Source organism: Phalaenopsis equestris, unplaced genomic scaffold, assembly GCF_001263595.1.
Source record: "Phalaenopsis equestris unplaced genomic scaffold, ASM126359v1 Scaffold000002, whole genome shotgun sequence".
In the NCBI taxonomy this organism is placed as follows: domain Eukaryota; kingdom Viridiplantae; phylum Streptophyta; class Magnoliopsida; order Asparagales; family Orchidaceae; genus Phalaenopsis; species Phalaenopsis equestris.
This window is the reverse complement of record NW_018164444.1, coordinates 52,641,366-52,667,729: the sequence shown is the minus strand read 5'-3', so window position 1 is coordinate 52,667,729 and position 26,364 is coordinate 52,641,366. Positions and strand designations below refer to the sequence as shown.

Sequence of the window (26,364 nt, the reverse complement as noted above, 5' to 3'; positions counted from 1 at the left end):
CCCCGCCGCCGGCGCCGCCGCCGTGTGTTCGTCGTCGCTGTTGGCCACCGGTCCTCAAGGGGTAGTGCCGGGGCAGTTGCTAGACAATAGGAAATCTAAGGATCAGATGCTGCTAGAAGCTGAAATTTATGTGGATTAATTTTGGTAAAAGGAAAACTATTCATACAATTTCATGTGCTTATGCCCAAGTAATTGCATCATTGTCAAAATTTATCATCGATTTCTTTTAATTGGCTTTCACAAAGAAAACAAATTGCTATTTTCGATTAATAACATTTTCTTTTTCAAAAAATTAATTTTTTGCTCATAAAAATAATTTGTCTTTCATTTGGGCTGCCTTAACTCTCAAAAATTCATTAGTGACGACCTTCCAAAGAAGAGTGTTATTTATGGAGTTCGGATACATCTAGATTTCATGTACAATATTATTGTATACTATTATACAACATACTACAAATAATAATAATAATATATTATTATTATTATTATTATTATTATTATTATTATTATTATTATTATTATTATTATTATTATTATTATTATTATTATTATTATTATTATTATTATTATTATTATTATTATTATTATTATTATTATTATTATTATTATTATTATTATGAGAATTCATAATCCCTCTAAATCATATCTATGACTTTAATTGACTTTAAGATATTTGCATTAATCACAAAGTATTAATTATTAATTTTCCAGAGTAACTAATTCAATGGATCCAAAGCTTCAACACCTATGCATTTAGTGCCCCACATTTTCTGCAATTGGTTAAGAATAATAGATTTTCGATAACTTGTATTCGTTTGATTAACTCACTCATTTAAGGTTTGTCTAGGGCAGCTGCACCTGTTTGAAGAAGCAGTTGTGAAGCTTCTTTAGGCCCCATTTGGGACTCATTTTTGTGGCTTTTACATTGCAGAACCGGAGAGTTTGTGTTTGGGAACCTTTTTTATCCGAGCGTTTTACGGATGGGGGGCCGCATTCGGTCGAACACTGAAACAGAAGGGGGACAGGGCGTTCCTCGCTCAGAGCTCCATTGTGAGGTGACAAAGGCATTACTGCCCCCTTCAGATTTCCAGTAATCCCACTCCTCTATCCTCACATATACCCCTCACCACTCTCCTCCTTGGTCACTTCAGTCGTTAGGGCTGAAACCTGATTCCGCTCCCCTCCCTTCGTTGTTGGCCTAAGAGAACACGTTCAAGTGCTCATTCGATTTAGGGAAAAAGTGATTATGGATGGAGTCTTCTTTGCCTAAGAAGTCTCATTGAGCTCTATTTATTGCCTTGAGAACCCATCTTGGCTAGCGTGATAGAAATAAAAAATTGGTTATTGGTATTTTATCTGCATGTAATCTAAGGGTTTGCATTAGTGCATTTATATGCAGAACAAGCACACAAAGTATTCTGAAAGAAACAGATGAGCAATGCTCATGTATATTTCATTCCATAGCTCCTACTGGTTGATCAGGACAAGTATCAATGTTTCTAACTTATCGATCATACAAAATTCAACTTTACAACAAAGTAAGGGTGTCAAAAATTGACCTGACATGACAACATGACTTAAACTCAACTCAAAAAATCTAGGTTAGGGTTAACTTAAATATTTGTTTAGTCGAGTTTGGGTTAGAGAATTTGACTCGTTTATTGTTCGGGTCTGGCTCAGGTTGAACTCAAAAGCACAAGCATGACCAAAGTCGGCATGAAAGTTAGGGTTGGGTTTAGGTTAGTTGTCAAGCTCGAGTTTTGGTCTTAGTTTTCAACCCGTTTATTATTTGGGTCGCGTTCAGGTTGACCCTATTTGGGTTGGGTCATATTTGGGTTTGGCTCGAACCCGACCCACTGACCCAAATTGACACCCCTACAACAAAACATATGCAAAGTCTCAGCAAAACAAAGAAAAAGAAAGTAGTATTTAACATTCTCCCCTCAAAATGTTACTCTATACTAAAGAGTAGGGAAGAGCAAGCAATTCGGCAAACAAAATTTCTCAAAAAAATTGTAAATTAGTGCTCATATATTTATACATGTTGAGTAATGTTGAGTTGCAGTGGATATTGTTAACTTATTGGAAATGATTCTCGAGATTTATATGATCTTATTACATCAAATGTTTTGTGGACCAGTTGGTTGCTTGGTTTCTGTTTACAGTGATATTTTCGGTGTGTGATTTGGTGGGCACATTTCACATTTCTTGTGAAATGTTTAGTAGAGCAATGATATAAAAAACAAAAAAAAAAGGCTCAACCGATTACCAATTGTGAATATGAAAAAAAATGACAAGGCTAATTTGACACGGATATTGTCTGGTCTTTATGCCTGAGAACACAATTGGTGATCCTGGATTGAGCTATTTTTGATATTTATGAATTGATTATGAGCTCTACCTTTACTTCTTATTTGTCATATTTTTGTTTTAGGTTCATGTATTGTTGTTTTACATGCCAAATTATGTTGACACATTTTTTTTTTACTTAGATATCAGATGAGTTAACAAAAACAATGTGGGATATCCGCTATTTAGGATAGGGAGACATGATAACTTTCTGTGATTTATGCTTGAGAAAGGTAAAAGGGAAATAAACCAACTACACATTTCAATAAAGAATGTTGGCAAATATAAAGAAACTCTTTCGAAAAAGAACTAGTAGACAGTACAACAAAACTTAGCTGAAAAACAAATGGGATCAACTTAAAAAGAACTGGAAGTTGTGGAAGGAGTTAAAGAGAGGGGCCACTGGTTTAGAATGAGACCCTATTAGAAAAATGTTTGATGCACTTGAGGAGTGGTGACAAGAGAAGACTTCAGTAAGTATAACATCTTACATCCAATATTGTTTACTTTAAAGTTTTATTTCTTAGAAATCAAGATTATCAATTGTAGGTTTTACAGAATGCAAAAAAGTTTAGACTTGTTGGCATTGACCCGGAGTTGGAAGAGAAGCTAAATACTATGTTCATTGGTGTTTTTGTAATAGGGGTCAACATTTGGGCTACAACAGAAGAGCCAATCCCTAATTTGGATGAACTTGAATGTGCTTATTCCAATGAGATGTACGAGTAAAAATTAAATGAAAGAGATAGGGGGGTTCCAGTCACTCCAAGCGACCTACATCCTTGACACAAAAAAGAAAAAGAAAATTAAAGTTGGGGTAACTCATTTATCCCAACAGATATCACAGCTGGTGATAAACTGCACCAATATTACTTCAAGTGCTTGCACTGCTCTCCATGCATACCCAACAATGACAAATGTTGTCAAGCTACTCGAGTCAATTTCTGAAATTTTTAATGACATTCCTCTTTACTTATTTCTCATAGAACTTCTGGAGGATCGAAACAAGCGAGAAACTTTATTTATGTTGCCACATGAACGAAGGATTCCTTACCTCCGTTATTTTTTAGAGAGTCGGACTAGTAAGATGACATGCACATTTTTTTAACTTGTTATTAGTACAATATAGTGACTGATTATAGTATTTGACATTTCTATTGTAAATTATGGCTTGTGTGTACTACTTCTAACATTTCATTATTTGTGGATTTCCGTAGTTAAAACTACTTTCATTATGCTCAAGTTAAGCAATTACATGCATTGAGAATAATATGTTCTTTTGAAATAAGTTTAACATTATTCTTTCAGACAAATGGAGCCACCAAATGAAAAGGAAATTATAGATAGTTGAGCAAGCAACAATCATTATCAGCACAGTTTATCTGATTTAAGAATACTATTGAAGACACATTTGTAAGACACTTTTTGTCTTATCATCATCTATGGGTGAAAAATGGGTTGGTGAACTAATGGAAACTCATCTAAATTGGATTCACAACATGTTCAAGATGTTAAAAGCTATTTTTTTTTGTGATTTATTAGATGAATTGTAATCCAAATATGGTTTGTATGGATCTTTACAATTTACATTTTAAGAAGTCCTGACCATCGCACTCTTCATTATGTCACACAATGAGTTCATTCATGCTGCTTTTGAGTATTTCCAACACTCTATAAAGACGATCAACAAGTTATTCCACGTTGGACTTAGCTCTGTTTAAAGGCTACAAACATCGTTAAACCACTGGACCCATCTTTTGCTCAAACACCTCAAAAAATTCATAGCGATCCGAGCCATTTTTCAAAGTATTGATCTCACTCACCATTCTTACTTCAATAAATTAAGGAAAATTTGTAAATATCCTATATTGTGTCATTTATTTATAATAATGGCTGCAATAGAGCAATTAATGGAACGCTTGTTGACGCAGACATGGGGAATGAGGGAAAGATAACCTATATCGGTAGGTGTAAATCTACTACACATAATATATTAAAAATATGTTATTTCAACATGTGTTTTACATTAGTGATGACTGGTTAAGAAGAGAGCGCACACAACAATAAAATATTTAAATTTGCAACCCGATGACCCGAATACAAATTCTTGATGCCTCCGCAAGGTTGGTGCATTTAACTAATCCATCATATTATATTTCCATTTGAACTAATCCACTAATGTTGTCATTATTCAGGAAAGTATTATCTTATCAATTCTGGATATTCACTACAACTGGGTTCTTTGAAGTCATTTTCTGACAAGAGATATCACGTCCCTGACTTTGAACGCAACAATCAAGTGATTAGAGGGAGTAATGTTCTCTTTAACAAAAGACGCTCATCATTACGCAGTGTCATCGAGCAAGCATTTGGTGTATGGAAGAAAAAACGGGTCATACTCTGAGATATGCCTACATATTCTCTTAAAAAATAAGTGAAGATAGTTGTTGCAACGACTACGCTTCATAATTTTATATGGAGGCATCCATCCCGAAATGATATCGATTTATGTGTCGTAGATGATGATCCCACCTACATGCCTGAGGAAGCTAACCAACATCAAGCCAAAAATTCAGTGCAAGAAGAGGAATGTAGGACAAACGAGTACACCACTTTTGAGGGAAAAAATATTAAGGAGATGTTACAGTTGAAAGAGGAGATTACTGATGTTTTGGTGACTGCAACGATCTTACTTATGTAGCATCACTTAGTTATTTGTTGGTAATGATTCATATTACATCTTTATGTTTTTCTTTAGATGTATTTTTTCAATATATAAACTTTAATTCTTAATTTTAAGATTGCATGTATACTTTTTTAGAATTTCTCGAATATTGTATCAACTTATATTTTTTAATTACATCAATATTGTATTATAATAATATGAAATATTAGCTTAAGATTATCAATCACTTTGAAAGTTCCACTCTGTTATTGTGGCAATATGTGTGTTCAGTACCGGTCTAAGAGGGAAGAAAACTACATGAGAAGATTTTATTATTGTCCCACAAATAGAACTCCTGCAGATTACGACTACTTTTGTTGGGTTGATGACACTAATGAGGTACCTCCCGACCGTGAACGATTGATGAGACATGTAGGAATAGAGAGGTGGTTGTCCTTAAGACTTGATCATTAGGATGTCAAGACAAACATCATTCTAGGCTTGCTGGTTACCGTTGTTGTCCTCATTATTATAGTCATTTGCTTCAAATAAGTAATTTTTTTTTTCATGTATTAGAGTATTTTGGACTAAATTGTTAGTTTTTTAGTCGTATGACCTCTTTATATTATTTAGTTGTGTATATTCTGAAAACAGCACTTATTTCAATATACTACATATATAAGGGCAAACCAGTCTTTCTCATTTGAAACAACAATAACACAGTAGATCTCTCAAACAGACGTTTGTTTCATCATCAGCAGCTTTTTGACATCTCCTGAAAAGCTGCTTCTCTAGGAAGCAACATTGCAACAGCTTCTTGAAAAAGCAGCAACCGCCTCAAACGCCCCATTAGAAAAATTGTTTTTCAAAAAACTGCGGTGACTATTACAAATTTATTTTATTTTTTAAAAAAACAGACCACAGTTTTATGACACCCACCACATTTTAACATCTCAGGTTGAAAAAACAGCTTTCTACGACAAAAATTTTTAAAAAACTGCAAGAAATCAATTCTCCAAACAAACCTATGGTGGAGGTTTGAAAAAGCAATGAACTTTGATGCAGCTCTTTAAATGAGAACTTGTAGAATTAAATTTATGACCGACTAATCTTCAAATTCAACAAATTTATAGTTGAAGTGATTGCCTTGACTAAACAAATCCAATTGATAAGAAGTACTTTACTTATTTTAAGCCTTGGATGTCAAGATTAGTTGACAACCCGAAAGAGAGAGATATAGGTGGGTAGTATATATGCTACATGGTTCCAACAACTCGACTGTTTCACAAAATAATTTAGAGATTTTTACATGCATATCCCACAATTTATATTTATTTACATCTCTGACACGTAAACTTTTTCTTTGTACATCCATGCCTTTTTACTTATGGTTAAAGAAGGTGTGTTTCACTTTTTAATAGCTAGTAATAATGATCTCTTTTATTCTGTGATATGGAAGATTTGTGTTTTATAAATGAAAACAAAAGTCAAATTTAAGGTGTTTGGTATGTAAATACATAAGAATCGTATGGCAATTATGTAAATGCCGCTATAATTTAATAAAAATGTGAACATTTGTTTGCTTTATTAGAAGAATAGTTCCAATTTTTTAGTAATATTTACACAAACTTCAATTGATATTTTTATAACCATTGATTCTTTATGTTATTTTAATACGGAAGAAGATCAACACAAGGACCTACTGATTACACCATTGTGTTAAATGAATTATTTGATCAACACCACATATTAGTAAACTTGACTTACACTAGGCTCAATAGAAAGGACTCATTTAAATAGTCTTAAGAGGTCATTATGTATGTCATTGAAGAGGAGAAAATTTTCTTGAAGTCATGGGATGATGCAAAACTCATATTTTTCAAAAGAACTACAATAAAATTTGTGTAGACAATCGTGAGAGATATCACTTTCTGTGAAGGTTATGATGTTGTATGACGATGACCCATTTTGCATCTCTGCTTTGACTATGCATGCAATAATGAGTTACACACACACACACACACACACACAAAGTATTAACCCATAGAATCTAATGAGCATGTTTTGTTGCTTTTTTTAAAACAAAGTATATATGGAATATATGTGATATAACAAAAAGTATACCCAACAGCTAAAAAACAATCTTCTAGATTGTTATACAAGATAGTAAACAATACCATAAATACTATATATATATAGAGACTTACTTCATAATTATTTTATAACTATATCCAAACATGATTGAATTAATTTATAAATCTTATTAAAAATCATTATCACCACTAAATTCATAAATAGAAGAGACTTGATGTGTTCCAAAAATAGGCAAATTAGTCTCAAAGCTAATATCAATCAATGGATGAAGTGCACATATTCATAGAACAAACAAGGATGAGCATAACTATCTTAGGTTCCAAAAGAGAAATTAAAATAATTTTCAAATTCTAAATGCACACCTAATCTAACGAGTGTCATCCACCAAAAAGGTAGAAGGCCAAATTTGAATATTTGATGGTACAACTTGAGCTTAATAGTTATATTTTAAAATTCAACCCTCTAACGATATCCAAAAGATAAGGTGCTAATACAAATAGTTTTTTTTCAAAATGAGAAATAACATCCTACTTCACTAAAACTCTAGCCATAGAAGATCTAGAAAGGCTTGCAAAAAAACCATTCATTGCAAAGGTTTTTCAAATAAAGATTCCATAAAGCGGATTTGTTGGTGTACTACAATCAAAGTTATACAAATACAAGCCAAATAAGAGCGATTAGACGTTTCTTAGAGGATTCAAAATGAGGAAATCACTTTAGCATACACTTCAGGTAGGCATTGATCGAATATGAGCAAGAAGAGAAAAGTTTAATTTAGTCCACTTCTAAGATGGTTTTATGATGATATGAAGATTGTCTATAGTTGCCCACCAAATATAAGAAACAAAAATTTACAAACTATATCTTAGTTAGGTCGACTAAAGAATTTGGCATCAATCAAAATAAAAAGTGGTTTAACAAATACATAGCGCTTTTCATCAATGAAGATAAGAGCACGTTTCCCTTGGTATGTGGAAGGATGCTTTTTTTGAAGTGCAATTATAGCTTAGTTAAAAATAATGAAAAATAATTCGATGAGAAGAATGTAAATTGGAAACATTCAAACCACCAATCCTATTTTCAAACAAACAACCAAAATTAAAGGCACAATCACCAATGAAGAGAAATGAAGAGGAGCTTTAATAAAATAAGGAAGCATCAAGAAAGTAAGAGACAATGGGAGTGTAACTAAGGGATCAACCACAGCCTAGGAGCAACCAATGTCAAAAAAGTGGCAATCAAAACAGAAAGCGAGAGCAGAAAAACCAACACATGTTTCCCAAATTGGATGAAGACAAGTGAATTTGAAATGAAAAAATAAAAAATTAACGAAAGTGGAGAAGATTGATTCATAAGCAAGAGAGGAGGAAGAACTAAAGCCTTATCCATATGAGACATGCTTGGATGAGCTGAGGCAAAGGCAAAGCGCCCCCATGCATGGTAATGGGGTGAGCTCAACAAAAACAACCCACAAGCATAGATCAGAGTGTTGAGTGAACAAAACACATGCATGCAAAATGGCCAGTATATGCCTGCTAGGTTGGTGTGATTGCATAGTGTTAGAGACGTAGAGCCGAGAGTGAAAAAAGTTAAATGGTTTTCAATGTGGTGTGATGTTTAGAATCTTGAAGGCAATATTTAAGTAGAATATTAGGTTTTCTAAGTGAGGGAAGATTTGTTCATATTTATTGTGCTGCTCACATTTTAAATTTAATGATTCAAGATGATTTGAATATATTCACTAAACATATTTAGAATCTTGGCAAGCATATCTTATTAAAAAAGATCACTAAGTCGTTTGCATAATTTAGTGGGATTACACGATTGAATATCTAAAACACAATAAAAATGCTAAGCATTGATGTTTCACCATGTTCAAATTCCACTTATAAAATGCTCAAGTTGATGTTTGATAAATTGTTTTTTACTACACATACTTCAAGAAATCGACAAAATTATAGAAAGTCATCTTAGATGGTTCGGTCACACTAAACGTCAACCATCTGATGATCCGATTAGGAGAGTAGATGTTTTATATTCGACTTGTGTTAAGAAAGGTAGAGGTAGACCTAGGAAGACTTGGGCTTATTGTATAAAAAAATGATCTTAATTTACTAGAACAAAATGAAAATATGGCACTAAATAGAACGCAATGGAGAAAAAGGATTCATGTAGCCGACCCCACGTAGTGGGATTAAGGCTTTGTTGTTGTTGTTGTTGTTGTTGTATACTTCAAGAAATCTATATTACAATTTGTTGCTTTCCTGATATGAGTCGGTTCAATTTTATAAAATTAGAGTTGTTTGTATGTTTCATCATATCACTGAATTTCATTTCATGCGCAAATTATCGTTCAAAATACATAAACAACTTCGATTACCAAGTAACATTCCATATAGGATCACAATTTTCTGAAAGCTCGGATAACAAAACTCAATCCTCAATCATATTTTGGGGCATTCACATACACGCCACCCAATCTTATGTATTTCCACATCTAAACACCTAAAGTTTACTTTTTTTTGCATTTATACCACCCAACAGTTTCATATCACGTCCAAAATATCACCATTTTAACTTCAAAAAAGTGAAATACAAATGTGTAGATAAGTTGGTATGTATGTGAACATTGAAGTTTAGGTGTTAGATATGAAAATGCATAAAGAATGGAGCGACATATATGTAACACTTGCAATAATAATAACAATAATAAAACTCTATTATAAAATTCGAAGCCGAAAACAATTGTACTTAATCATACATGATCGATCCATGATGTCATTCCAAGTAACATCATTTTCAAACAATCTGATTTTACAATTAGGTGATAATTTTGTTTGTTTTTAGGGGCACTTAACATACATACTATGCAATTCTCATGTATTCGCATATCAAATGCCTAAGCTTTCATAGCTAGATACATAACACTCAAAATTTTAAAATCGCATTAAGAATATCATAACCATGAACTTTTTATAAGTTAATTACATTTTTTCATGAATAAATTTATAACACCAAAGTATTCTAAATGTAAATATCAAATTTCATGGGTTAGATATGTAAATCCATAAGAATAGTATTGTATGTATGTACATTCCTTTTTTAATATACATATAAAATCCCCCATTAACACCTGCACAAAAACGGTTCCTTAAAACTCCTCTAAGTAAAGATTTTTTTATCCCTAACAAAAACTTTACAACTCAACAATAAATAAATTACAATTTCTACCCAAAAGCCTTGGTTTACATCGTTAAACAAAAAAAGAAGAATTTTTTTAATATAAAAAAGAAAATTTCAACTCTTATCCATCTTGAAGAACCTTCCAATGAACATGCATGCATGAAGTGCTGCAATAATTGTAATCGTACCTGTGGAATGGTATCTTCCCCGCCAAGGAAGCATTGCAGAATGAGCAGAAGTGATCCTTAGCTGAAGCATTGGTTTCTGAACTGCTAACTGCTGTGGTTCCCTCATTCTTCATGGCTGCTATTCTCCTTTCTGCTGCAGCAGCTCTCTTCTCTCTCTCTGCTGCAAGGGATAGTTTTTCTTCCTCCTGATGAAATATGACAATATAGCAAGTTAAGCCATTACAGAAAACAAGTTTTGAAGCTAATTTTTCGAGATACAGGTATTGGCGATAGGCGATGCGACCGACCTCCTTTGAGATTGCCTCAATATTTGGTTTTGGTTGTTGTCTTGAAGGCGCCACCCGCGCGGTGGGCTGTGCAAAGGGAAGGAACTCAAGATCATTCGGACAGTTATAAGAGGCAGTTTGGGATTATTTTTTATTTATATTTTTGCGTAAAAATAAAATATATTTGATATGTTATAATATGATTAGTTATTTTTAAAACACTTTGAATATTTTTTGAAAATTTTGAGTATTTTAAAACCTGCTAATTTGTTTTAAGAAAAATAAAAACATAAAAAAAATACTAAGCAAATATTTTAAAAATAAAAAATAAAAAAGTGACCCAACTAACCTCCTCTGAGATTTGTTGTCTAACATGAGGAAGCGGTTGATCTTTAGGTGGTTCTTCGGAAGCAGAAGCCGCCTGTTCCTGCATCTAAGTAGTAAACAAAACAAACCAAAAAAAAGGTTACAGCTTGCATTGCCAATGAAAGGATTATAAAAGGAAGCCAACGGAAGAAAAAATTAATTTTATTTAAAGCTGTTTTTTTTTTTTTTTGAAAAAAAGTTAAATAGCAGCTGTAAGAAACACACTAAATTTTATTCTATTTAGTTCTAAAAACAGCTCCTCGCCCCAAAAATTTTGAAGTAATAAGAAAGTAGAAGTCAAATGTATGTGTCCAACAGCGGCTGAAAAGCAAAGCAGTGAGAAAACTACACTGAATTAATCCTGAACTTGCTTTAAACGTTTCCATATTGATGATTGACAAGGCTCTCATGCAGAAACATGAATATATCAAATTGAATGTGACATTCTATAATCATATTTTCTTGAATTATCATTTGATTGATCTTCATAAACATGCATGCATATTAGTTATGCTTTCTTATCAACCTTAACTCTAGAGTTATCCACGAGTGTCGTGAATTGTATCTACTTGTACTGAATATTCGCCCAAGTATTCAACTATTACTCCTATCAGTGACCAGGGACGTGTAGAATTTTTAAAAATTAAAAGGGCAATTCCATACATACCACACAATTCTTATATATTTATATATCTAACACCTAAACATTCATAATTACATGCATACCACTTAAATCTTTAACATCACATGGAAATATTACAATCACTATCCTTTTAAAAGTTAAATACACATTTTCATGCATAAGTTTATGACATCAAGATGTTATAAGTGGAAATATCAAATTTTGGGCATTAGATTTGTAAATACGTAAAAATTTTGTGGTATGTATGCACATTTTTAAAAATAAAAAGCATGGAAAGTGTATGTTCACATGTCCTCCATGTATTCAATATCTACAAAATTGTCCCCTAAAAGTATCCATGTTCCATAATTAACTGCAATAACGAACTGCTTAAAGTTTACTAAAGCCTAATTATTTCGAAAGGATATTAATTCTCATTTCCAGTTAAATTTTGAAACAATTAAATTAATATAACTCACAAACTTGTAAGGCTTGTGACATAAACTCCTTGAAAAGTAGTCTTTCTCTTATCTACATTTAATTTTATCTTACTAATTAATATTTAAGGATATAATGGATTATAGCTTCTTGAAAAATAACAAACTTCTAGCCAATGGTTTTCTCCCTCTCATGGCTTCTTATAACTACAACATCTATTATTACGGGAAAGAAAATCATCTTATTCATTCAGAGGCTAACAAATTGCTTATTTTTCTTTCCCTCTCATCTTCTGCCCTCATTAGGGCAGTCAAAAAGGCTCGTTGTTCGCGAACAACTCGTGTTCGGCTCGTTTTGGCTTGAAATAATTAAATATTATATTATATATAATTTAATTGAACACAAGGCTACAAAGGTTTATAATCAATTAAAAAAACTAATAAAAAATAGAATAAAAATATATCAAATTATATTTAAATGAATACTTTAATATAAATAATAAGATTTAAAACTTGCCCGACCCTTAATATCCTAAGGCTGGGTGACTAGGGTTGTCAAAATGACTCATTGTTTGTGAACAACTCGCGTTCAGCTCGATAAACAAACGAGTCAAGCATGAACAATTTTTTTCAACTCGATATATAAACGAGCTGAATACAAATAATAATGTTTTTAACAAATCGAGCTTGGGCTCACTCAAGCTCGGCTCGTTTACACCTTAACGGCTGCATGAGTGACTAGAGTTGTCAAAACAGTTTTTTGTTCGTGAACTGCTCGCGAGCCGAACAAGAATAGTGACATTTTTTAAAGAGCCGAAAATGAGCTGAGCCCAAGCTCGCTCGTGTTTGGCTCATTTACACCGCTACCCTTCATATTAATCACAATTGGTTAAAAGTTAATTGGAGAAATAATGTTGATTATTGTGTCAAATTGGACATAATTAAATTTATTTGAAGGCATAATGTCTAATTTTTAAATAAGTAAATCTATTAAAACAGATTAAGGATAATTTCTTAATCATAATTTAGTAACGCATTGATGATAAAGTAAAATCTTTTTTGACAAAATCAAACATAAACTAAACAAAAAATACTTACCATTCATCTAATAAAAAGATCAATCGCATGACAAATTTAAGAAATTTAAAAATAATAACAACATATTTAATGTATACTAAGACTAAAAACATATATAGTCAAATAATAATTGTCTCAACATTACTTTTTTATAAATATTTATTTCATTGAAATTCCTAGGCAAGGATTTAAATATGAAATTAAGAAATAATTCTCCCAAGATACAAGAGGAAACTTATAATAGATATTAAAGAAATTTTATTCATTCTCCATTCACCTAAGGCATGTTAACCAAATGCAAACCGTAGTATCATATATGGTAAAATTTAATCATATTGTAATACTTGATATTTTTAAGTTCAGTCGGATACAAAAAAAAATATTTTAAGATGCAAAACGACTTTAAATCTAACTTGTATTTTAGTTAAAACTATATTTTTAACATATCCCACACTAGAATATACACTAGAGTTCACTCTAGGGACACTCATGCACTTAAGCCAAAAAGTAAACAAGAGGAATATGAAACAGAATTATAAAATGAAATCATATTTAAACCTAAACACTAGGCACTCTAATGCGTCAAATAAATTCTTCATCAATAATCTAAATCAATTGGTATTAGTGTTGAATTTCCTTGTGATGTTTATATCTAAACCCTAACCTGAAGCAATACGAATTTCTTTCATTTGTTATAATGACAATGATAAAGCCACAAAAATTGGCATTGTAACATGCTTAGGGTATGCCTAGAAAATACATCATAAAAATAGAAAATTAACCCATTAAGTCCCAAGTTTATCATTCTTCACTTAAGAATCATTTTTATGAATTTATTGAAATATTTCATCAAGCTCATACTAAAGTGTCAACATTATCATGGATAAAGTCTAAATGTGGGTAAATTATATGGGTTACGGGATTATAAGCTTTATATAACATTATATAAAATAAGTGGTCAACGTACAAGAATGCCTTGTGATAATTGTCAGAAAAATTGGCAAAAAGTATTACATAAATCTATTAAATAATTATATTACAGTTTGTACTTGATGGAGAAGTCAAAAGGTGGTGGCGTGGGCGGTGTCAAGACAAGTTAGTTGGGAGGTATCCGTGGAGCTATTCAGAGAATGGTTTGTATCCCTATTCGTTCGATGATAGATGCTCGTGCGTGGGAGCTAAAGTCGAGCTCTGGAGCAAAAGCCAAGAGGAAGAAGGTTCGTGCATGGGAGCTAAAGCCGAGCTCTGGAGCAAAGGATCGCACTACTGTGTCAAATCGAGCCGAGTCGAAGAGGAAGACGATGGAGGAGCTTCGATGTGCCCTAGCCGAGTGTCGAAGAAGAGAAGTTTTGCGCAAGTTAAAGCCGAAGCATTTGAACCGAGTGGAGCCTAGGAAGGAACCTCATGCTCGAAGAAGTGGGGGATCGACTGAGCTAGAGTTGTTTTTATAATATTAATATATATATAATTATTTATGAAAATGCAAAATTTATTGATATAAAAGAGATGATACAAAGGTTTTAGTGAGTGGGTACAAAGAACCCACTAACATGGATTACAACTTAATCAAAAGGAGCCATAAACCACACAAAATCCCCAAAAATATTAAAAAAAAAGAAAACTCCTAATCATAGTGGGTGTAGTCGGTAGATTTACCGTTTCCCCGCTTCTCCTTCCTTTGGATCTAGGTAGGGAGTCCAACAACATACTGAGATGTGGGCTTCCGTGGGCTTCCGCTCGAAACTGTGAGACAGTTATCCTGAGAATTACTGAGATCTAACATTCCTTTTTTTCTTCTTCCTAGATTTGTAAATCTGTCAATCATCTGCCAGAGATAGTCCCGTCTAAACAATAGGTGGATCTTCGATGGAGAGCTCACCCCGAGGGGTATGTTAATTCGTAAACTGCTGATTTGACTCAGCCTGCAGCACACCTTGATTCTTACACTCCTCCAAAACTTGAGCACCCTCTTCTCTCGCAATAGTTGGTGCCAAGACACTTCGGCTAGCATCTGCTACAACAAAATTCGTAGCATTTGTGATCTGAGGAAGAAGCATCTCAGCAACAATAGACGAAAGCTGCTGATCTAGTTGGTGAGGAGTAGCCTTATGAGACAGATTTTCATTCAACATTTTTGGAAGATTAACAGTGTCTGCTATATTTTCCTCCACATGGATGATGCTGTTAGGACCTACCGATCTCAAATGTGGGTGAAGCCTGAATTATTTGACAGGGGTGTGCCCAAACAGTTTACAGTGATTACATGAAGAAAATCTAAACATTTAATGAAAAGCTAATAGTTTATTAAAATAATAGATTAATTAAATTTTATATCATGTTATAGGCTTTCAATTTTAGAAGAATCGTCGTCATGATCAATAGCAAATTAATTAAAATTGATGTGGGTACTCCAACGCTTAAATTACAAAATTATTGTAGTACCTCTTCTAAACCAGTTGTATGGAATGTTATTCATGTGTGATTAAAGCAATTGATTTTTTATTATTAAATTTATTGGTCATTTTGATGTGAAATGCTTAATAGGCCTATATTATAGAATAATTGATATATTATAGTATTACATGTTGTGTGATATGAGATTGTGAATGATATAATTTACATTGAGTGAATATATGTATATTGACTATGATGGAGTCACCCCTTGATGGTACTAATAGGAGAACACTAAAATACTCGTGTACGTATATGAAAAAAGTTATTGATATTTATGTGTCTTAATTGACACAAATTTTAGACGACGCTCCTATGAAGTTTATATAGATACATAATGATATTGATATGTTATTGATATTGTAAAAATCATTGAATAACATTAAATGTTTTTATTGGTTTATTAAAAGTTTGACTGGCATGTATATTGTTTCATTTACTCTTGTATTACTGTAGTTTATGAATGAGTATTCAGTGCTTGTTTAGCTCACATGCGTTTTAAACTAACTTTTTAGGTTAGTTTAATTGATTAAAAGATGAGCGATAAATAGCAAAACGTTTATAAACGGCGTGAACAATCAGAAACGAAGAAAATTAAATATAATATTCTAATTTATTTCGATTAGTGGTTCTTTTATCTATTAAATAGTAAAAGTATATAAAAAATTTAATTATCATCATCCGATCGTTTGTTTCAGTCTTGATTAATTCCAAGCCCCAAGCCAGGATAAAATTAAATATACTATTTTAATTTATTTCAATTAGTGGCTTTTTCATCTATTAATATAAAAAGTTTAATTCACTGTCCGACCATTTGTTCCTGTATTGGTTAATTCCAAGTCCCGGGTCGGGTCATAACAAACTATTCTCAAAGAATGAGATTTTTTAATAATCTTGTTAACACTCATCAACAACTAGACTTAGTAGAGATGATTTGGAGAAGCAACATTCAAAATAGACCACAACCAACAAGCTTATGACTACAACTACGAGAGAGTTGAGAGAAATATATGGCAAAGAAAGACAAGAAAATATCCATAAAGTAGTTGTTCCATCTACTCCATTATGGAAACCAAGCTTCCATGAAAAAGACTTTTATATAAATCTTTAATGGGAGATCGAGTTTAATTGGGCACAAAAGAGTTGATATGGAACAAGAAAGTAATTATATAGAAGTTACAATATCTTAGAATATTTACATTAATTTTAGTTTTTTTAGTTGTTAGGCCCATCCTTATTGTAAACTAAATAATAAAAATTTTAGGGATTATCCAATTTGGATTAAATTTATGGTAAATTAATCGAAAATCCTAGAGCCTTGGGATCCATTAAAATCACAGGTTCTCCCTACCCCTTTAAAAGATGAATAGATAGAGTTAATGAGCGAAATGGTTCTTTCACTCTATCTTCCACTTCAATCTCATGAAATCACCAACCTAATTGAACCGATCTTGCTTGAGATTCAGATTATAACTAAATTATAACGGGTTGTCCATCATTGTCATGAAAAAAAGAAAAGAAACTACACTGGACATTCTTTTTGTTAGGATATGAAACATCAACAAGGCATTATTTCATTAAGAGTAGATTACCTTGGCTTTTTCTTTAGCCTTTCTCAACTTCTTCATTTCTTTTGCTTTAGCTTTCCTCTTGGCATCCTTCTCCGCCTGCGTATCCAAAGATGAACAGTTAAAATCGAAGAAAAAAACCAGTAATAGTTTTAAGTTTTCATTTAACAATATTTTATCAAGAGAATACAAAGTGATTCATTTAACAATATTTTATCAAAGAGAATACAAAGTGATAAAAAATTTGACATTCATTAAAGTTTAGGAATGGGTTGAAAATGATAACAAAACTGCAGAAAGAAGTTTTCTTCCTTTTTCCCGTTTTTTTTGTATATGGCGGCGCGGGTTTGTGGTGGTTCAAGTATAAACAAGAAGCATCTAAATTATAACCACAGAAATATATTCCGACAAGTGATGAGATGACGCCCTTCTATTTTAGTACCGTCAAAATAAACCTTTAAACCTCATAGTAATGAAACAATTCAGTTTAATGTGATGTGATGTGTAATATTTTTATTAGGAAGATTTACATACATACCACTCAATCCCTACGTATTTGCATATCTAACACCTGAACTTCAATTTTTACATATATATATGCCTTTTTCAATATATAAAAAGGTATAGTTCACTTTTTAAATGTTAAGATGTTGGTATTTTTTATTTGATATGAAAGTTTTGGGTGGCATAAATTAACATATAAAATTTAGGTGTTAGATATAAAAATACATAAGAATTGGGTGACATACGTAAATGCCCCTTTTTATTATCGTGGAATATGAATGTTCAAGCAAGGTGGTTAAACAATTGTCCACTTCAGGTTCACCGCAACCACTTTATAAACTTTTGGGTTCAATCTGTTCGACTTCTTTCATATAATTGAAGAGAAAAATCTTTCTCCTCACCAAAACATACATAAAATTGGAATTAGTACATTCTGCACAATCACTGATAAAGCTGAGGGGAAGAAAAACCTGCTTGGCTGCTTGAGATTCCTCCATTTCTTTCGTCAATGGACTGGGCACATAAGCAGCCTGCCAATCCCATCTATCAAGGTTCGCAGCCATAAATCTTCTAAAAGTGTTTCTGACTTCCTTCTCTGTCGCCAACATGTAAGGAGTTCGGCCTCTTTCATCTTTTAAGCAAGGACTACAACCTTGTTCCAGAAGCTCAAGAGTCCATTGAGCATTGCCGGATTGTGCGGCCTCATGCAAGGAGGTTGATTTGTTTTCACAATGGGATAAACTTATATTCGCTAAACTACTCGGTAAATCCTCGATGGGCAAACGCGATAATGGAGATGAGGTCATAACTTCTAGGTTTTTGATTACCGGTGACTCGTGAAATAGTTGATCATCTTTTTCTTCATCGCCGACAAGTAAATTTGGGTCATCCGGTGGAATGTTTTCATCTACTTCAAAGGTCAACTGAGTCAAACAAAGATATACGCGCTTCGCTTCTTTCAATGTTGGTCTTCGGACCGTCAAAGGTATTTGTCGAGTAACACGATAAGAAAAACGTGAGTTTTGCTTCTCCGCATCGAAAATAATTTGACGATTTCTTGAAGGAGCATAAACAAAGATACATGAAGAAGAATTTATATATGGTTTCCAAGTAAGTAGCAGGTCTTGAATTTCCTGCATCAAAATGAAGTTGTTAGAAGTATAACTTAATGTCATACCATGTGATTAAGAAAATGCACATGGTCATAGCGTTGATTGAAATCATTCATAAATGGTTAAATGCTACATTAGCTGGATATCAACAACTCTTAATGATCAAGAAAACAGAAATTACAATTCAAAGGAAAAAAATTTACATACATACCACACAAACCTTATGCATTTACATATCTAACACCTAACGTTTTATATTTACACCTATAGCGCCTTGGTGTCATAAACTTGTGCATGAAAAGGTGCATTTCAGATTAAAAAAAAGATAGTGATGATTGTATTTTTTTATGTGATGTTAAAGATTTGAGTGGTATGCATATAAATATGAATGTTAAAGAATTAGATGTGTTAATACATAAGAATTATGTGGTATGCTTGTATTGCTCCTTCAAAGAATTAGTAGCTATTAAGTTCATGTTCAGTGCTTAAAATGTAACATATGATTCAAGAATAGGAATTTCTTATTCGTCACATTTCGCTTGCAACATGGAGTCTCCAAGCATAGCTATTTTTAATTCTCATTCATGTTATGTTATATTATCTGGTGTAATTAGATCTCTGTTTTTCTGAAAGTATTTGTTGTGCATCATTGCACAAAGAAATGGACATAATGCCATGGACAAAAAGTCCCACATCGGCTAGGTGTAGGGCCGAAAAATAGTATTTAAGTCCTGGGCTGCCCACCACCCCAAAGAGCTCTTTTGGGATGTGACAAGTGGTATCATAGCAGATTACTGTCTGCTAGATGTGTGGACTCTCCATGGTCTAATGAGACCCTCGATGGAGCCGATACGTGATGAGGGCGTCACGTGATTGGGTGGAGAACAATGTCACGGACAAAAAGTCTCACATCGGCTAGGTGTAGGGCCGAAAAGCAGTATTTAAGTCCTGGGCTGTCCACCACCCCAAAGAGCTCTTTTGGGAGATGACAAGATAGATATGGAAAGTTTTTAAGAATAAATATGCAAATAATTATATGGTTTGAACTTGTCCTGGTTCCAACATGTACTGATAAGAAAAAATTCAGAAGACAGATCATATTCAATTGCATAGCAAAGTTCACTAATAGTACATGGAATATTAAAGTGGGATTACTAAACAGTCAGGTTGGCATAAAGAAAAAATCTTTGAAACATTGATGATGTCCATAAATACCCAGATTCCTCAAAATACATAAAAAAAACTTTCTTTATTTGCAAATCCCCAATATAGGTGGAAAGAGCTTCTCTCTCCGGGAAAAAAGAGATTATACTTGATGTGGCATATATCTTATCGTACAGACTATCTTATCGTTTTTAACAACCTACTAGGCTCCACTATTTAAATTGTTTTTTTCTATGTTTTTTATCTTTCAGATATACCAACTATATTTCCGTAGTTGTCAATAGTTGTTTTATACAAAAGGTTATATATATACACTGGAATGTATTTTCAGGAGCTTTTGATATTCTAAATAGAATTTGGGAATTATCCTTGTTACGCTATATTTGTATTAAAGACGAGCGTTCACTGGCATGGAGGAAGGAAGCAAGACGAATCTGAAATTCATGTGGATTACTCATGATAATCTAGTGCAAAGGTTACGTGAGCTAACCGCTGAGTTTTTCGATTTACATTAAACATGCGACAAGAATTGCAAGCTAGGACAATTGATTAAAAGGGAGAAACCCCAGAAATCCTGCAATTCAACCTAGAACGCAGGCAATCATACCTTTACGCCGATCAAATTGTGGAGGATTTAGGGACATGAGATAAAACCGTGGAAAACAGGAGTATTCCAGAATCAGAAGCTGACAGCATCATCAATCGGAAATTTGACTTGTTTGAATCTGATGAAGATGAATGACATAAAAGAGACATTCCAGTTCCAAGACTATATGCTTTCAGTGACAAAGTGAATTTCGAGATAAAATGTATACCCCTTTTCTGATGACCATATATATATATATATATATATGATTTTTTAATTGGGAACAATTGATTTAAACTTTTTTTGAATATATGGAAACTCTGCCAGAGAGGCAAGTCAAATATGTTGCATGTAGATTGTAACGAAGGGCTGCTGTTTGGTAGATGCAGCTACTCCAAATTCATAAACGAGACTTTGTCAGTTCCAAATGAAGCGGCCTCCTACAGGGACATTTTTAACCGACTTTGAACAAATTTTATATTTAAAGCATCAAAACTACTCACAGGGAATCTGATCAATCAACGATTATACAAAAGAATTTTATCATCTCAATGGTCCAAATAATATCAATGATTCAGCTAATTAATCCGTTGTGAGATACATTGGGGTGCTCAAGGATGCAATTTAGGATAAGCTTAAATTAAATTATGTTTGGTCTCTTTTCCAAACCATGAATTTACCATATAAAGCAGAATCTCAAATTAATCGCAATGCCAAAGGCAGTACATCTAGCAAGAGAAATCAAGAATTCTTTTTTATTGCACGGAATGGTTGCTTCAGTTGTGAAACCGAACTCTCTTCAGTCTCAATTGACGACGAGGACAAATAATACGTCACGAGTAGCAAAGCTTTCAAATAAAGCAAAAATGCCAGCGAGAGAACATGCATATGCAAGATCCACCAGCTTGAATTGCTTTCGTTATTATCAGCAAGGTCAAAAATCAAATGAATGCCCATCTATATAACAGATTGAATTATTTGAAGGGGAAATGAAAGATGATCATTCAGATGGCAATGAGTTCAGAAATGTAGTTGAAGAAGTTCTAGCGGAGGAGGGAAAAGTTATCGTGTGCATCTTAGAGAAGCTCCTTTTAACTCCCCGTTAACCGGTTGCTTCTCAACGACATGTTATATTTAAAACGTGCACAATTAATGGAAAAGTATGTGATTTAATCATTGATAATGGATGTTCTGAAAACATAATTTTCTGATCTTTTATGGAAGCTTTACAACTCAAAACATTCAAACTTCCACATCCGTATAAAATCAATCGTGTCAAAAACCTTATTTTAGAAATATGTCTAGTTACTTTTTCTATAGGAGAACACATCGCTTGAGAAGGATTGGGATATGATTGATATGGAGGTTTGTCACCTAGTTTTAGGAAGACCTTAGTAGTTAGATATGGGGGTAACCTATAATTGTCACTCTAATGTTTAATCGTTGAGTGGAAAGGCAAATGATTCAAGTTGCTGCCTACATCTTCGACTGTCCCGCCAACCACATCCAACAGCAAAATCGCTTTAAGCATGATTTCAGGTTGGCATTGCTTTCTGCATATAAGGAATCTGCTGCTATGTTTGCTTTGGTTGTAAATGAGCGGAACAAAAGACCAAATATAACAGTCCAACCTGAGGAATCTCAACAGTTGTTGCAATTTGCAAATATCGGTCCAGCTGAGCTACCTCCAGTCCTTCCACAACTTCAGACCAAACAATAAATTGATTTTGTTCCGGGTGTATCCTTACCAAATTTGCCTCATTATAAAATGAGTCGAAAGAGCATCGCATGTTACAGGAAATAGTAGATCAACTGCTGGCTAAAAAATAGATTCAACCTATCTAGAGCCAATGTGCCATGCCGGCTTTACTTATGCCCAAGAAATATGAAACGTGGCATATGTGTATGGACAACCAAGGTATCAATAAAATAACAATTAAATATCGATTCCCTATGCCTCGTTTGGAAGACGTGTTGGACAAACTCACTAGTGCTAAAATGTTTTCTAAGTTGGACTTGCAGAGTGATTATCATCAAATACACATACGTCCAGGAGGAAAATTAAAAACTGTTCAAAACTCATCAAGGATTGTATGAAAGGAAGGTAATGACCTTCAGGCTAGGCAATGCACCTGATGCTCTCATGAAACTCATGAATGAGATGCTTAAATCTTTTTGGCAATATGTTGTGTTGTATACTTTGCCAATATATTAGTTTCAGTGCTTCATTGAACGATCATCTAAAACACTTGCAACAATTATAACTCAACAAATCAAAATGTGAATTCACATCCTCATAAGTATATTTTTTGGGCTTCATTACAACCGCCGAAAGGAATCAAATGGTCAAGAAAAGTAACAGCTATTATAGAAAGGCCAACACCTTCCCTCTGGGATGCCCAAATTTTCTATGGATTGGCTAACATCTATCATAGATTATACGAGAACAACATAATCATGGCTCCAATAACAAATTCTTTGAAATAAAAAACTTTTTTTCTGGTCAAGCAAGCAGCAATATAGCTTCGATACTCTTAAAATTGCACTAAGTGCACCCCTTGTATTAGTCATTCCTGATTTTGACCAACCATTCAACGTGGATATTGATGTCTCTACTACAGGAATCAGAGATGTCCTATCTCAGAATAATAGGCCAATTGATTATTTCATCAAACAGCTAAGTTCAGCAAGACAAAAGTGGATTGTTTATGAGCAGGAGTTGTATGTTGTGTTATGTACACTCGAGCAGTGGGAACGCTGTCTTGTTATCAAGATTTCATTCTCTATTGTGACCATCGAGCTCTTCAATTTTTTAACTAACAAAAATCAATCAGCCACATGCATGCCAAATGAATTATTTTCCTACAGAATTTTAGTTTTGTACTAAACACAAAACAGGTTTCCAAAATCGCATGGCGGATGCTCTCAGCCATAGATTAGTCCTTCTCATTACTCTCCAGACCGAGATTACAGGTTTCGAACACATACAAGAGCTGTATATCAGTGACCGAGACTTTGCAAGAGTTTGGAAACAATGTAGGACGATGCATCTAATTGATGATTATTACATCAGGCACGATTATCTGTTTAAGAGTAATCAAATATGGATACCAAACTTTTCACTTAGGATGAAACTTATTAAAGATACACATAATAGGATGAAACTTATCTGTTTAAGAGTAATCAAATATGGATACCAAACTTTTCACTTAGGATGAAACTTATTAAAGATACACATATGGGAGGGTTGGCTGCTCATCTAGGCAGGAGAAAAAATATTGACACAGCTGCATCTAAGTTCTTTTGGCCTTGACTTCGCTGAGATGCCACTTGATTTGTTGAAAAATGTCCCATACATCAAGTTTATAAGGGCGCTACTCAAAATACCTGACTCTACAAGCCCTTAACCATCCCTGATTCAATATGGGAGGATTTAAGTTTAGATTTTATATTGGGTTTGCCAAAAACAAAAAAAGGCCTTGATTTTTCAAAATGGCTCATTTCATAGCATGTAAAAATACCCGCCTTACAGCACAGTTATTTTTTCAAGAAATCGTTCACCTTCATGGTTTACCTTGAAGTCTTACATCTGATCGTGATGTCAAGTTTATTAGCCATTTTTGGAGAGAGTTTTAGCAACATTTAAGAACATCACTTTGCATGAACTCGGCATATTACCCCCAATCAGTCGTACAAATGGATGTGATTAACTGCACACTGGGCACTATATTACGTTGCTTAGTGCAAGAACACCCAAAACGTTGAGATGAAATTCTGAGTCAAGCCGAATTCGCTTATAACTCTGTCTAATAGGCCTATAGGGAGATTTCCTTTCAGCATTGTTTACACCAAAATCCCAAATCATACCATTGACATTGTCATAAGTCCAAAGTGTAAAACCAAGGAGGCAACAGCATTAGTTGAGGAAAAAACACATATACAACAAGAAGTTCATGCCAAATTGATTGATTCCAATTCCATTTAAAAGCAAAAGGATGACGTGCATTGACTCCATAAGTTTTTTTAATTCGGGATATTTAATCATGGTAAGGTTTTGCAATGAGCATTTTCCACCAGGTTCTTATTCTAAAAGCTTAGCCTGAGAAAGTTTGGATCATTCCCAGTGGTTAAATGAATTGAAGACATCCTTATTTCGTCTACTTTCAATATTGCTAATATACATGCTTATCATCAGCCATGTGACACGCCATTTCAGATCACTTCACTCTAGTAGAGTTCTCTTGAAACAGGGGAATCCTGATGTGGCATTTATCGTATCATGTAGGCTATCTTACCGTTTCTAACAACCTACTAGGCTCTGTCGGCGTTTAAAAAGGGGGGAGTTACGTTTGGGGGTCGCCCGTAAGAAGCTGTCGGTCGCCGGAATCGAAATCCCGTCACCCGCTTCGGAAGGACTTTTTAATTTACATATATATATATAATTTTAGAAAAATACGAAATCAAACTGACCTCATATTTTTCACAGTTTAAATGAAAGAGCGCTCTACCTCAAATCCTGTATCTACCCCGAAGAATAAACACAAGACCTGAGGATGAAGCTCGATCAAATAAACTAAGAAAGATATGACGTCCGTTTGGGTCTGCGAAACCATTTTATTTGCCGACAAGTTCCCCTATTTAATACAAATAATTAAATAGGGTTTATTTTAAGCTGGGTTCGGAAAAGCTCCCTATAAGGGCAAGCCCCTATAGTTAATTACATCTCAAATGACCGAAGTCACCTAAGAAAACTCTCGATAAAAATCAGGGAATAATGTCTTCAAAGAGGTCAAAAGGATAGGACTTTACAACGAAATCGGACGAAGAGGTGTGAAGAGGAAAAGCTCAAATCTGGAACATTGTTAAGGAATCCAAATGAAGAGAAACTAGGGGAAGCCACAGATCTTGAGGAGAACCTCAGTGACTTCCCAGTCTATCCTATGATTTGGCTCCAATTTTAAGAAGAAAATATTAAAGTGTTTTATCCCGCCAATTTTATTTAATTAGGGCTTATATTTGCGTGACAGGGTCACTCAAATTGCCTAGAAGATATGAGGGTTTACGTCGTATCAGGCGACAACCTCGGAACCTAGAACGAGTTTAGGGCTTAAATCGTACGGCAGAGCTATACGAATGCCTAAAGAAAAAAAAGGTGGAGGATTTATGTTGCGCTAGGCAAACAACCTCGAAAACCTATGGATTGTTATTTAATTTCTAGGAAAAGGAAAGGTTTTGCTGGGGAAGACATGTTCTGCTGTTGAAGATGGTCGTGCTGCCCACTGCGCTAGCTCCAAGCTCCTTGACGTAACGAGTTTAAGTTTTCTAGGGTGTCCAGTTATAATAACAAATCAAACGGCCCTATGGTTGTAGTCCTCTAAACATCCTATGTAAAAAAGGGTAAACATGCTTAAAGTTGTAAAGGTGTAAAGCGTGCAACACAGGAATGAACAGTAGCATGCAAGTGGAGCAGTAGTAAGTAAAACAGGAGCAGTACAACATGCTATACATGAAAGACAGTAGCAGGTAGAAACAAAATAAATGTAACATGCTATACAGGGAGAACAGTAGCAAGTAGAAACAGGAGTAATATGCTACACAGGAAGAGCAGTAGTAATTAGAAACAGGAGAATTATAACATGTTATATAAGAACAACAGCAGGTAGGAACAGGAAAATTAAATGCTGTAAAATGTAAATCAAACCTGTACGCCCGTGAAATCCGCTGTCCCTTAA

General features: G+C 33.8%; 1 protein-coding gene across 1 annotated transcript; it reads right to left on the bottom strand.

Annotated features, from left to right (window-relative positions):
- Window positions 1–2: 2 nt before the first annotated feature.
- Window positions 3–18,665, bottom strand: LOC110032540 (ankyrin repeat and zinc finger domain-containing protein 1-like). The gene is made up of 6 exons (XM_020736204.1): window positions 18,241–18,665; window positions 17,291–17,365; window positions 11,095–11,178; window positions 10,767–10,832; window positions 10,480–10,664; window positions 3–79 (listed from the first exon to the last, which is right to left on the bottom strand). Exons 1-6 carry the CDS (start codon window positions 18,574–18,576, stop codon window positions 55–57), a joined length of 771 nt encoding a protein of 256 aa, XP_020591863.1. The 5' UTR covers window positions 18,577–18,665; the 3' UTR covers window positions 3–54.
- Between the last annotated feature and the right edge of the window lie 7,699 nt (window positions 18,666–26,364).

Bases quoted from the DNA above. Each gene is read 5' to 3' on its own strand.
- LOC110032540 (XM_020736204.1), bottom strand. From the start codon at position 18,576: ATGACCTCATCTCCATTATCGCGTTTGCCCATCGAGGATTTACCGAGT. The intron at 10,833-11,094 runs GTTAGTTGGGTC...CCCTTTGCACAG, and splicing joins GACAACAAATCTCAGAGGAG to CCCACCGCGCGGGTGGCGCC. The intron at 80-10,479 runs GTACGATTACAA...CCTATTGTCTAG, and splicing joins GGGAAGATACCATTCCACAG to CAACTGCCCCGGCACTACCC.